The sequence below is a fragment of the Apteryx rowi genome, unplaced genomic scaffold, assembly GCF_003343035.1.
Source record: "Apteryx rowi isolate R43461 unplaced genomic scaffold, aptRow1 scaffold_399, whole genome shotgun sequence".
In the NCBI taxonomy this organism is placed as follows: domain Eukaryota; kingdom Metazoa; phylum Chordata; class Aves; order Apterygiformes; family Apterygidae; genus Apteryx; species Apteryx rowi.
In genome coordinates, this window is record NW_020450518.1 from 625,338 (window position 1) to 640,319 (window position 14,982).

General features: G+C 37.2%; 1 protein-coding gene across 3 annotated transcripts in view; it reads right to left on the reverse strand.

The window, feature by feature from the left end:
- Window positions 1-14,982, reverse strand: part of UVRAG (UV radiation resistance associated) — a 96,059-nt gene that overhangs the window by 40,841 nt on the left and 40,236 nt on the right. For all 3 annotated transcript variants that reach the window (XM_026074729.1, XM_026074731.1, XM_026074730.1), the window contains 6 exons: window positions 13,122-13,227; window positions 10,842-10,968; window positions 9,813-9,897; window positions 9,236-9,323; window positions 8,567-8,627; window positions 6,490-6,655 (listed from right to left, as the gene is read on the reverse strand). In XM_026074729.1, coding sequence (XP_025930514.1) covers window positions 6,490-6,655; window positions 8,567-8,627; window positions 9,236-9,323; window positions 9,813-9,897; window positions 10,842-10,968; window positions 13,122-13,227 — 633 coding nt within the window. The remainder of the gene's footprint in view (window positions 1-6,489; window positions 6,656-8,566; window positions 8,628-9,235; window positions 9,324-9,812; window positions 9,898-10,841; window positions 10,969-13,121; window positions 13,228-14,982) is intronic.

Consider the following 14,982-nt stretch of genomic DNA (forward strand, 5'->3'; position numbering starts at 1 on the left):
CTATTAGGTTTCTCAACAAGGCATCTCCCTCCATCTGATTTAAGTTTGCCAAGATTTCTTCCCAAAGCTGCCATTTTATCATCTCAGACAAAGTACCAAACACGATTAAAGATTCCTCTATCTGGTTGAAAGATGTTAGCATGTCAGTGAAAAGTTACTCTTCACTTGCTTAGTGCCATGATTTTTCAGAGTGGTAGCAGATAAGTCACTCGCGACCCAAAGCAGTAACCATCTCCAGTTGTAGTAGGTCTACTACAACTCCGACATTCAGATTTCACGTTCCTTGAAACAGGAGCTAGAACACATTAGCGAGGACAACTTTTAGACGAAGCTCATTCAACAAGTAGCTCCAAAGTTACCCATAGGCCTGCTCAATAACACTTAGCTCCCCTCATTTGCAAAGATAGCTTTTCACACTTAGAAGAAATGAAGGAAGAGAACTGGCTTTGATACAAGCTTTGTTGTAATCATGCTACCAATATGCCAGTTTTTATGACATAGTACTTCATGAAATATATATACACTGTACAATTGAAATGTGTCTTTTCAGTGCAAATGAACACCTTAAATGTAACACTAGCATATTTAATGTGTTGCTTAAATATGTGCAGATTAGAAGTACATCTGTCCTGACTATTCTCAATTTTTCTGTCTACTCGGAAATTTGGGCCCTTAAACTAATTAAAAACATCTCAAACTAGGCTAAACCTATCTGCTGGTTTGAATTCAAGAGTCAATCAACAAGCAACATAAATATGTTAACATTCACCACATATCACACCGTGCTGCAGCTCTTTGATGCAGCATTTGCATGTTGGATTTAGCTGAACAGAAGCAGTCTTAAAATAATTCTATTCACAATTTAACATCACTGAGAAATCCAAGAGTACTCCGATGATCTGACAACAGCATCTGCGTTTCATGTTTGATGCACTCTTCAGTTGCAGAAGACTGCCTCAAACCGGTAAAAGATGACCTGATTTTTATTATTCGTACCTTTGTCACTTCCCACACGGGCTACAAGCTTTCGGCACTCAGAGAATTACTGCCAGTTCAGAGTGCCGCGGTGCCTCTGTGATATCAGAGGTTGGATGCACTCAGGCCCTTATTCCAGATCAAGTCCAAACCCAGCAGTTCTCTATGACAAGGGCTCGTCATAGCCGATTTTTGAATGCTTACCTAAACAACAATATGAAAACTGACTGTGAATTACAATCTTCTAGCACAACTGAAGTTTACAATAATGGTGAAGCTGAGCTTCAGAAAAAGGCAGCTTGAGGTATAATCCATCGCAGAAATTATTTCCAGAGAATTACTTCTAGATCTGATGTAACACCTTTGACTGCAAACAGCATATAATTTTGATCCTGCTTTCTATGAGAGCAGTAGAGCAGACAAACAGACATTAGTGAACATAACAGATGTTTCCCATGTTTAATGGCAACAGAAAGCATTCAGGCAGGACTGGCATTAGCATAATTTACAAAGTCATTTAGAACAGAAGCAATTCCAACTAGGCAAGTCAGTAAACTAACCATGAAACTACTGTTTCCAGTTATGCCATTCCTACTCTTAGAGTGATTTCATCAAAAAATGCAAGTAGCTTGTACAGACTTTTTTTTTTTAATTAAGCACTTCAATTGTTGCTCAATCGTGCTTTATATTAAAATTCAAGCTCTTACAGCTATTTGTCCATTAAAAAAAATTAATAATCATTAACTGGCCTCAACATTTTATTTTTCTGAAGTTCAATTTCAGCTCCCAAGATGGAGGTCTGATAATGATAGCGGTCTAATCCGATTTCTCAGGGCCCTTAATGGCAAAGCCAAGCCCTTAGGGCAATGTGTATATGACAGCATGCTCAACTTCACTTCTCCTTATGCTGTTTTGCATAACTGCTTGGTTCCTAAATTATATAAGCCATAGATCATAACTGCAAAAAAGGTAAGAATGCCTTTGAGCGCATGTCTAAGATACTATCACAGCTGTTTGTGAATCCTTAAGTCTGATGGTGTCTGTATATGTCAAGCACAGTGGAAGAAAAGACCTTAAACCTTCTAAAATGGTAAGAAGTCAAAGAAACCCTTAGAGTAGGTTACTATTATCTTAGATCAGCTAATGCCAAATATTCCTGCAAAACTAGAAGAATGACATAAACTGTGAAGAGTTTACTGACACATAAGAAAATAAGGCTAGATCATCCCAAAGGATCTTCCCACATGTCTCTAACCATGATTATCAGGGAAGGTACAGGCAAGAACACACAACATGGCAAGGCTAGATCAGCCCTTCCCCAGGGACACCTCTTCCAGCTCCTGGCAACAAACAAGGCTTAGGAGCTTTCTTAGGTTATACCTACACACGGCTATAACATTTGAGAGTTTTCTCCCATCACTGTCTAGGGCTTGGGGTTTTTTTTGTTTTGGGTTTTTTTTTTTTTTTTTAATCTTAAACATATTTTTGACCTTTACAGCATAAGGCTGCAACAAGTTTGATACTTAAACATATCTTGCATTAAAAAAGCACCTCTTTTTGATGATTCTAAGACACCAATACATGCCCCAGTAGGTGTGCTTGAGCAAACTAGAATGTTTTCTGCCTTTTTAATGCAAAACCTATATAAAACACGTATTGCACCCATTTATTTTATTTTTTCCTAACCCGAAGTATTGATTTTGAGATCATTACTTTCTCCTGTTGTTACTTTTCTAATCTTCCTTTAACACATCTTGGTAGGAAGTAGGTATAGCATGAATCAGGCCAGACTGCATGTAGTATTCAACAACTATTTACTACTACTACAAAGAAACAATGTCAGCAAAATTATTCTTGAAACTATTCTCCCTTACAAATTACCTGTTACACAGATCTATAGCTGGGAAGTTCCTCAGAAAATATATTTTTTTTTTTTCCCCAAAGATRCAGTATGAATGTGCATACAAAAATTCAACAGAAGTAATTGCTCTAAACATGCATTTTACTTCTCCAGATACATATAAGGTACCAAGAAGGTGATTAACCCCTCTGAAGAACATTATTTTTCTTAGGGAAGTATGCATAGTTGCAAGCTGTCTAATGTAGGTTGATGCAACTACTATTCTATTCTTAAAGATCCAACTGACAGGCGGTAGAAGTGCCATGTGAAGTTTCAATTATAAATGTAGCAGCTGAACATAGCTTTGAGTCAACACAAGCCAAAAGACTGCCAAACAGATGGCATAAGTGTACTTTACTGTACTTTACTACACATTAAAATGAACAGGGAGATTGATACTATTCCAAAAGATTCAGTAGTTTCCAGCTAGCAAAAAGCAGGTACTTACTTTGCACTACATGCAGCTTTTACCAGCATTTAAATAAAAACTCAAGCAAAGACTACCTAAAAATACTATGACAATGGCAACGCTAACACAAGCAAATAATTACATAACGTATGTCTAGTTCCAGACTTAATGTTCTTTATTTTGCTATAAACTGGAGGCAGTTCAATGCACGGCATGAAAGACAATGTCAGAACATATCATACATGTTTTTTAATTTTAGCTTCCTTACTTGTTTACAAGAACAGGATAAAGTGCTACATTTCTGTTTCTCAAGAACAGTGCCAAGGAATTTAGGGGGTTTATTCAGCAAGCATGTTTGTTTAACACTGGAGCAGAAGTACATGCTACTGTCCCAAACAGCCTAAATTCTGAAGTTATACATCCATCATTTGCATTGGATTCTTTCAGACTCCAAAACTTCCAGTGGAATAGTACTCTTTCCTCTTAAAGATATGATGCACTCTGGAGATGCTGAAAGGCACCATTGGAGAAACATTAATGAGATACTAACAGAAAATGATACTCTTGCCTTACCTTGGTAGTTCAGAAAGTCATAAAAGCAGATTTATGGTAGAAAACTTACGACCTTTTAATAGTGCCAAAAAGTTTTTATGAAATATAAGAAGGGAACAGTTATTGAACAGACTACAAACACTAATGTTTCTACAATGATAAAGCTGGCTGTACATTGTATGCTACTGGCAGGTATCTTCTGTCTCATTCTGCTTTAGCAATGGKGCCAGACACTAGCAATAAGTTCTCACCACAGCCTCCTACTTCTTTTATAGACTCTAATTGCAACATAATAGTAATTACAGCACACTGAATGGAATACTTCTGCTAGAAATTTGAGATTTAAGTGGCCTGGATCACCCAAGCAAGCAAACCTAAAGTGCACAAAATATTCCCAAAACAGAATTTGCATTCTGAAAGGTGTCTGCATTATTTATGCAGAAAAACAGCTCTGAAAATAAAGCAGCATAGGGTGAGGGGTTTAAAAATCTCGCACGGCAGCTTGAAAGATGATGAAGGAAGTAATACTTCTATGTAGTATAACATTAAAACCAAACAYGTACTTAAACTACTTGAGTGAAAAACATCAGCTAATCCCCCAATGCACGATTTTTAGAAGCTCTTAATATGGATGTTGGAGAGGCAAACTTGTAGTCCAGAAAAAAAAAGTATGAAGCCAAGAAAAATGTTTAACATAATTAGTAATCATGATGCCATGTATTTTAATAAAGATTGAGTATGGAGAAAACCTCACCATAATTATTCAACTGTTTACATTGGAGTTAGAAAAGCTGTTTAAGAACAGGTTACTGAAATAAAGAATTTCAATAATGCATATTAATTGCTATGTTCAATTCATTTAGGAGCAGATGAGAAACATAAGCTATTAGTTTAGAAAGAAAACTACTAGTTAAGATATTTGAGCTTTTCTATAGCAACTGAAGTCCTTTGAGAGTTTGTAGGACTGACTCTCCAATATCTGGGAATAGAAGATCTCAGGCAGGAGCTAATCCTGAAAAAATCTTGCAGAACACAGGTAAACGGCCCAATAGGGACTAATATACTTAGCTAAACTTTCTCCCTTTCAAAAATGTATTGTGAAATAAAGTATTAAGTCATGAGGGCTTGGAAGGCTACAGTCTGTAGGACTAGACCTTCCAATCCATCTCAGACAACAGGAAATTGGTTTAATCTTTATACACCCCCACACACAGGCAGTTCTATTCCTCAGAAATTTCTTCTCCAGACATACATGTTCTAGTTTGCTACCCTCCTGAAAGTGATGTACAGGAAGGAGGATGATCATGTGCTTAGAGCTCTAAAGTGAAGCAAAAATAGATTGATATTCTATTAAATTACTCAGGGAGTATTTGGACAAGTTATTAAAATAGTATCAAAAGTCATTTGCAAGACAGTTATTGTAGTCCCTATTTCATCATGTCTAAACAGCAAGATCTCAGTGATAGTTTAACTCTTAGGGCAAATTCCCAGCCCTGCCCTGCCGAAAGTCACTAAACTTCAAACAGAAATCAGACGCTTCTAAAGATCCAAATCCTTTCAGCTATGCTCAGCATGAAAAGGCCCTTTCATCTTGATGGGGACTATTAGGAAATACTGCTAAATGCTTTGATCGTGTACCTCCAAAGCAAAAAGTTAGTTACAATCTTCGTGACAATAAAGACAGCTGTTTTCCACAAATTCATTCCCTCCAGCCACAAAGAGCATTTCCCTTGCTCCTTTTTCAAATGTTGCCTATGAACGCAGAAAAAGAGCAACAGAATTACTGGTGCCCCAAGCCTGACTTTGCAGCCGACAGTACACACGCAGAACGAGAGCAGAACAGCTGGCTTCCCACAGCTGGCCAGCGTTGCATTCCTTTGAGTTCTGTGGTTGCAGGCTGCAAAGCGAAGCTTAACCAATAATTGCCATTATTTTCACATTAGAGCACGCAGGTGCAATGACAGTGGGAAAACTGGCAAAGGGCCAAAAGGCAGGGGAAGGCATTCACAGAGTGGATTTAAGGACAGCAAGATAGTTTCCTAGTAGCACAAAAGCAATAGCCTAGCTACATGTTAAAGGACAAAATGATTTTAGACAAGATGTAAAAAAACTCTTCATTGAATATTACATTGATTTATTAGTAGATGATTTACATTATTCTTGTTTAATTGGTTAAAATCCCCTGAAACTAAGAAAGCTATTTATTTTGTCATGTTTATCAACCACTGTTGCCCCACTGGTAGTAACTCTTCAGTGAAGGCTACACTGGTATCTGGCATCTGCAGTTTATTCCCATAACCAGTAGCTACACACAGAAGRCAAGTTTTCCAAACTGCAGCCACAACTTACATTTAAAGGCACTATTTACATTTTTATATCATTATTACAAGGGTACTCAAAAGCTTATGCCTGCCAAGAGACCTAGAACGATGAAGCTGGACTGACTAGTCTGTTAGAAAACAGGATTTCAACATCAGACCAGAAACTGCCATCCCATAACTACTAAAGATAGTAACAAATAACTTCAAACTCCATATCACTTCAGATTACCCAAAATTGTTCAAGTTGGGGGGGGGGGGCGGCGGTGGGGGATTGCTTGTGGTTTTTCTTTTAAAAAAAATAAAGTGCCTAAGTGCATCTATAGCATACTTACTCTCGCTCCTTCTCTGTCAGTTTGTCATTGATATTATCTTTGATTGTAGATCTGGAGCCCTTGTGAATTATAGGATACCTGAGTGGCACTTGTAAGAAGTAGGATATCATTGAAACCAAATGAGCAGTGTAGCCCAGAGCAACAGCAATGCTTCCGTCATCTTTTGCTGTCAATAATAAAAATCCATTATTTAACCAACTGAATCTCAATGAAAACTCAAAATTTCATCCTTATTGCACAGTGAAAGCATGATAAAGCTAATGAAATTATCAGAAGTTGTAACTTAACAGACTTAAATCTGAAACAATTTAAACTGCTTTACAAGTGTTTGCATCTTTCATTAAGAGACAACATAAAATGGGTTACGACCAAGTCCTCCTTCCAGTTTTACACTTTCAAAATTAGAAGTTACTCCTTTTAAAGTCTGGAGGACAGGGAAGGGGAAGAAGAGAGGGAGAAGTGAAAGAACATTTCTAAGMCAAAATTCAAGTCTTAAGCTTTCTGCATTTTTCTAGATGTAGCTGACATGTTGCCGAGGTCAGAGAAAAACTGCATTCCTCCATAACTTTATTCATTAATGAGTTCAGCTGGAGAGACACTGAACCCCAGGGTCTGATCTCTGTTCTCTGCCAATAACCAGAAGAACTTAGATTAACCCATTGTTTTGAAGTATCATTATCAAATCGGCATTTAATGTTCCACCTTGAAGTTTACTCTGCTGGGAATATACACAGGTCTTCTGATTCAAATCACACCCTTTCCTACAATCCATATGTTACCCATATAAAGACTTCTCATTTTTCCTCAGCATCTTTTAAAAGTGAACGCCTTAACACAGACACAACAGAGACATCTCCTTTTCAGACACAAGGGAGAGTCTGGGGCAATCAACTAAACTGAGGTCCTCTTTAAGCAAAGCATTTAACGATACTTAACATCTATGAAATCATACTGAGCTCTAGAACAAGACATGGTATATGGATTTAAAAATGGCACCCTTTTCTAAAAGGATGCTCCAGTAAAAGATGTTTAACACTTGCAGGAAAACTTGTTCTTTTTGATGCTCGATTTTTTTAGTATAATTTTCTACTAGCAGTCTGAACTTACACACAGGAAGTCAGATAACTGCTTTTCAAGTTTAACTCCGTAGTTCACTGAACTGAATGCTAGGTCTTTCTTTCCTGTAATACAATATTATTAATTCTTTAGAGCCTTTAGAAATTCTTTTAAAACCACTTAACAGCAGTAAACTGCCAATGGACCAAAAYGATGCATACTACTGGTTCTCAAGAATTACAAAACTGAGTTCATTACCAGACTTAGTGCAATCAGCAAAACAATGCAATAAACTGACCTTTGTCATACTGTCAAATTAATTTGTATTAAAGTTCATACCTGCACTATTCTAGCATTCAATATACATGTTATTAGCAGAAGTTAATTATTATGGATTTTTTTATTTTTTAAAGAAGAGTTAGATATTTGACGGAGGTTTTTTTTGCTTGAGAAACCGCATGCCTGGCAGAGTGAACAACTACTGGGAGCAAGACATTCACAAGCGGAATTTAATGAATTCCAGTTCATATCAAACATTTGTAGACAAATGCATGCATGCAGTTACCTGTACAACTGTTATACAGACAGGCATACATATTTGTTTCTGCAACAGGATAATGTAGACTGTTACAACAGAAGTTGACTAGTGAAATACTGCCATATCAAGGTAGGAATTACCTTGAGGCAGCTTTAAAGTCATACTTTAGCAAGTTACTTATTTGGTAAGTTTACAAGCAACTACAGCAAATTACACAGTGATTCTTGCACATCAGCTGATCAAGATCTGGTTGATCTGTTCCAGTGTCTGATTATATAATATTAAAATACAGAGGTACTTCTGTAYGAATCAACAGTAAAATCCTTTGGGCTAGCTAGTAACTAGAATAATGTCAAAATTATATTCTAGTCTAGATCTTTTCCAGTCATAGATTTGTATCCTAAGCTATTGCTCCGTTTACTTAATTTTATCAAGTTTAGATCAGTGTCAACTGTAAGCACTAAATTAAGAATATCCAGCTACCTTGAAAGTCTTCAGAATTGGGAAGCTTGACTCCACAAACAAAGTAATCCTTTTGATCATTCTGTAAATTTAAAACCAACAGTAAAGTGACACTGAGATGACTCCCAGAAAATAGAAACTTGTACAAAATCCTATGGCAACAAAGCAAGCATTTTTGTAAAACAGAACTAAATAGTCAACGAAATCCAGAGTGACATTGAGATGATGTTTTATTCTACATTTAATTCAGAAATAGTAATAATACAGAAATATATATATATTTTTTTTWAAAAAGGAAGAGCTTCCTTTTAATCAACTCATTATATAAAGGGCTCAGGAGCTCAATCTTTTGGCAAGCATTTTCGTGCAGTCTTTTAAAGTTTAGCTAACATACTGTCAGCTTTACTTTAAATAATTACATATGAGATGGCAAGTATGCATTAAGTTGTAGCTATACACACATACACACCCACATGCATTCTACTCTTATAGTGGAGACTATCTGAGAGATGCTAGTATAAGATAGTTCTCTCCTTATGAGGTTTACAAAGTACCACATCCAAGAACGATGGAAAAGTGGCATGAGCAGAGAGCATATTTCATCAAGAAGAGAAGAGAGATTTGCTTTAGCTGTAAGAAACAGGAAATTCATTTCACTTGAGGCTGGTTTTTGGAAAATCTGAGACGTACCAAATCAATAGGGTAGATATAGGATAGCTCCGACAGCAATTGCTTGCACCGAATAGTCAGCTGGGCATTCGTCTTCAAAAACAGTTCTCTTCAGGGAAAGAGAATCCAAAACCATTAGTTTCTTCAAAGTTTTCAGTGAACGAATCAAGCCCTTGCAACCCTTCTGCATCATCCCAAGCATCATTTTCCCTCCCTCCAGAAAGCTAGGTAATTTCACAAGGGTAATTACAGAAGACACAGCTATTTTTTCATTTTTGGTTGGTTGTATGTCATATTATAGGCATATTCTGACGAAGACAATTAAGCATTACAAAGCAGTGAACCATAAAACAGAACTAGAAGTCCTATCATAGTCTACAGGTGCAACAGAGCATCTGTTTTCTTCTCTTCCAGGCTTACCATTGTTAATTCCCACTTTAGATATCAAGAAATTACAGCAGAGATTTCTTAACAGAAGTGTTAGGGTGACAATATGGAGAATTTGGTGCAATACAAGTCCAAGCCAAATGCCTTATTTACAAGCCTATATTTCCTTTCCAACCGCAGACAAGTGGAAAAAACCCATGGGTCCTTTTACCTCTTAGCAGTGCATTCCTTTCTTAATTCATGCAGGGATTCATTATGCTCTTGAAGCTTCTGGTATTCCRTCTCAAATACATTTTCTGTACAACATAAGGAGTCAGGCAAAAAAAATTATYATCAAGTATTTTCTTAATTATCCGACATTCCGAAAGCAGATACTGACATAAATTTTGGCACTAACCCTCCAGCTATTCTTAGGTGCCCCTTTTCCGTGTTATGGTGCCAAACTGGGAAATGACAGTGCAGGAGAAACATCTGTCTTCATGCACCATTCACCAGCCAAATACCACCAACAAAACCTCCTTCTCCTTTAACACCTGTTCCCCTCATGTCTCTAGTAATAGAGCAATTCAGTTAAGGCAGCTCAAGTACTTGCACAGCAAACATTTAATCTTTAGTAACAATTATGTATTTTGGATTCAACTGGAAAATTCAGAAATGTCCTGCGACAAGATCAAACATCTGAGTAGCTCTGCTGCTGGTGAGCTCTAAAGGGACAATGTAGACTAAAGCACAGCATTCTACTATAGGATGCTTCCCCAGTAAAACAAAACACGAAGGAAACTGAGCATCTCACCTTTCACTTACATACTAAGCCATTAAGAAGGATAGTTGTCATCTAGAACTTAAAATGGGATCCTAATCAGAGGTACAGCAACATTCCTCATGACATTAAAACGTGCCTGCATCACACCACCATTCACTGCATTACACTGCAGCTTTTCTGAGTCTCTCATGCAATTTTAATTAAGCACAGATTTAAAATTGCTTTATACAGGTATCATATTAAGAAGTTATCTAGAGACATGATACCAGAAATTTTTGTCAAGAATTCAGTATGGCACAGATGAAGAGATTACATCTGACTGAAAGCTTCAGATAAAGGAAAGCACAAGCACATTACAGATCAAAAACCAAATCACCACCTTTGTTTTGATCACCACTACTGTAAGGCAGGCTACTACTCTTCTGATCGGTGGATTATGAATATCAGCAGTAGAAGTAGTAATATTTCTACACCCACCTCTTTCATGCAAATTATTTTGCTCCTTATACAATAAGGCTACTTCTTGACCCAGGGCCTTCTTCTGCCTCTCCAGTTCATTACGTAGCACCAGGATCTTCAACTGTAAACATTCACTCTCCTTTTTCTATCAGAAGGAAAACCGAAGATTAATTTTTTTAAAAGCTTTTTGCACACAAGCTTTTCTACAACAGGGATGATAGAATGGAAGGGGAAAAATAGGACAACAATAGCATCTGCAAAAGCAAAACTGAACTGAATAGGTTACCACAAGCAATAGATTACCAAGAACCCTAATCAGTTCACTGCTCTGGAAGAAGAGAAATTCAACTCTGTCCTGAAAGACTTGTTCCTCCCATGAGGTGCATCTCCTCTCTCATGCTCACTGATGCAACCTGGCCCACAGCAGAAATCAGGAGGAGAGCTGGAAGGAAGCTTTTGCAGGACAAGGATAGAGACTAATAGCAGAGAGCTAGCAGCACATCAAGCATTCATTGACAAAGGGTTTGGTAGCAAGAGGGAGAGAGCAATGAGGAGTCTATACTAAATTGAAGCAGGGAGCTGGAAAAAGGCATATCTGAGCTTTCACTTCCCAACTTCAGAGTGATGAGAAAAGGCTACAGAAGAAAGGAGCACACACAGCAGGGAACAGACTATATCATTACGCACAATAATATTTGAAGGAACCTTTCCTTTACAAGTTTTCGGATAGCTCCCGTATCTACTCTAAATTTATTCCTGAGTGTTTARAAAGAAGCAGCTCTGTTCTTTGATGCATTTTGTTCATTAGGAAATTGTGTTGCTATGCATGTAATGAAGTAGAATTTTCTTTAATTATAGGGTTCTTTCTTTTTTTTTTTTTTAAAGGAGGAATATGTACCATGTTTTCCAGATATTTATTGAATAACTGAAGATAGATTCAAAATGGACAAGAAATTACATCCATTCAGTCCAGTCATGCCTCTGATACAATCTAAAATCTGAAGGGGCAATCAATCAGACATACTTGTCATCATGCCTTGTGTAAGTACTAACAGACACTATCACTTTGTGTAACTCAGCTAGCTTTTCCTTTTTCAAGCAGTTAATGGAGATATTGTTACTTCAACACTAGCTGCGTGAAGAAAAGTGAGCTTTTGCTGAACTTTCCCCTCCACTTCATATTTACTTCAATTCCACATGTACATTCAGCATTCTAGTTCAAGTCCCCAGCAGGAAACATGACTCAGTATTAAGGAATGAAACTCCAGTTCACACATTTATAAAGAGCATTGGTAGTCCAACAAGACTTTCCACTATTAAACAAAGGAAAAGAAAAATAGGTAATCATTGCTTTATACCACAGAGCATTTTACTAAGAAGTTGCATCACATGTTTGATCTTTGTCACTTTGGATTCTTCATATAGTTTTGCTTATGCATATTTATAAAGGAATCCCTTTACTTAGAACGGCAAGGATACCCATAATTGTGAGAAAAGATAGTTAAATACCTTTTAAACAAGCAAGATACCAGCAAAAGTCAAATAAGCTCTAGGCTGGAGTTACTCAAATGAGATGTTAAACTGCCCCTTAAGGGAGTTGACTTTTCTGTCTACAAGGCAACCCTGTGATTGCAGTGGGTAAATAAACTCTCACTTTTCAATTTGACAATCCCTTAAACCAGTTCAAAACTGCAGGGAATTATTCAAGTACTCCCAACCCAGAGTCTACCTTATAGCAGTAAGAGACATTCACATCACAAGAAGTTTGCCCTTTACTATACAAGGCACAAGATGCATGTTAGTGGGTGCTAATATAAATTTCTAAATGAAGTCACATGAGCAATTCAGCTCTATCAACTCATTACTTTGAACTGAGCTCAGCTCTTCTGTGCAGAAACTAGTGCCACTGTATTTTTTTGATTTTGTTCTCTTTTGGGGATGTGGAGGGAAGGAGAGGGGGAGGCAGACAAGTGGAACAGAACGTAAAAAGCCATTGCAAGATCAAATACAATTAACATTCACTTCAGTGAAAGCTTTTGCACGAATCCCAAAGGAAGTAGGGTGCAAGAAGGTAGAGCTAGTAGACTCACCCCCCTAAATCCACCACAGATTCTCTTCAAGATTAATTCAAATCATTAAAAGTTTGTCTTTCCTGGTAAACATCTTTTATTCATTGTGCAATATCTATGCTTAAAAATAATTATACAAAAAAAAAGAAAAAAGCAAGCTTATGGTCAAGGCACATCAGCTTTGCGCTTCAGCAAGCCTGGAGAATAAGTTTTCAGATAACAAACCTACCAGTTCGTTGCTTGTAGATGTACATCTCAGCTTTTCTTCAATCTCCCTTCCTATTTTCTGAACAGTTACCTGAGTCTGTTTAATTGCACACTGGGCTCTGTGAAGCCTGTAAAGAGAAAAGAAGTTACAGCTGTACTAAGGATTCCCTGCATGCTTCCTAACAACAAATGTACCAGTTACCTCAAAAAGAGCAGAGGTAGTATGAATTCAGATTATCATCTAGTTTGAAGTGAAACAAAGTGGAACCATAAATTGCACAGCTTATAAATGAGTACCCAAAGTGAAGCAGCAAGTCTAAAATCTACCAAGTACCAGATGCCCTTTTTATCCACTAAATTCAACAGAGGCCAAAGATTCAGAGCTACAGGTGAGATCATAGATAATTATAGGGTTCTCATGAAGTAACTATTAAGTTATAGCATGGTTGATAACATCAAGACATAAGGATAAATATATGGTAGTTACAGTGAGCACTGCTGACACCAGCCAGACAAAAAAACAGGTATCTTTTAAATAACATACAGCCACTCTAGCCAAGAACATGAGCCATCTTTAGGATCTCCAAATACGCTATGGTTCCCTCTGTAATGAAAATATAAACTTCTTAAATCAGATTTGGAGTAGGGGAAAAAAATGATTAGGTGTTTCTGATCACTTAGTTTGGCTTTGGGGTGAAGAAAGAATTGTGCAGTTACCATATTTGTCAAAAGAAAAAGATACTCAGAGGACAGCAATGGCAAAGCACATCTAGAAAAGCATTAATGCATCTCTTAGGACTAGTGAGTACTGCAGTGGAACCTGGAACTTAATGTATTATTTGGAAGAATAGGAAGTGATCTAAAGATGTAGAATTGGCTTTTAAGTTTCTTACTCGTTAATGTCTTCTCCTTTTGTAAAAACCTTCTTCAGGCAGCTTTGCTACTAGAGTAAATATTCAACCCAACTGAAGGTCTAGTCAGAACAGCAATAAGTGGTCAACRGATAACCTATGGCATGAAATGCGTGTTTCGCTGGGCAAACACCTACCTAGCAGACCAAGCCTCTGAGTATGGTTCAATGACCATTTCTGTTAGTGAAAATTAAAATCTCTACCTCTTCATAAGAATGGTTAAGGTTACTAAAGCAAGGCTAAGAATTTGCTAAGAACCAAGGACCAAAGCATTATAGCATACAGAAGGGGTTGCTCAGCTCCTTCTTTTACATGGCATAATCTCTTCCAGTTTTATCCAAGTAATGGAAGTATCGCTATTTAAAATTYGTAATGCCCTGCATGCAGCTGGAAGATAACTAGGCATCATGCTTTGCCTATGAGTAACAACAAAGCCTTATTCCTTCTCATATCATCCCCTTTTGGTGTCCCATCTCTGTTCAACGGCACACATATTACATATTAACATCATACTGCAACCAGTATGAGGAGAGTACTTAAACCATCTAGCCCATCAAACCAATAAAGGAAGATGAGATAATACATGGACAGAGAAAAAAAACAATACTAGGAATATTAAGCAAGGTCACTATCACTTAGGACTTTTCCATGTTATAAACTCAAGGTGAATGCATTTAGAATAGACGCCTTTAGTTCCTTCACACTATTGCTTCTCCTGTACTCTTTCTACTTTCCATTCTCTGTAATAGAATAGAAACAAGAATCTTGTTTCAAATTATACTAAATGGTGCCTTCAGTTTCTTTACAGCTCCTCGGACTGCTCATAGCAACGCAGACTTGACACTCCACCATTTCAAGTCATTTGAGGCCTTCAAAATTTCCCTCCACCTCTTTCCTTGAACTGGTCCAAAAATCTTATTACCTGTAAGAGGTTTTCCAAACTTTCTGTAGTTTAGCACATTAAGTACATCC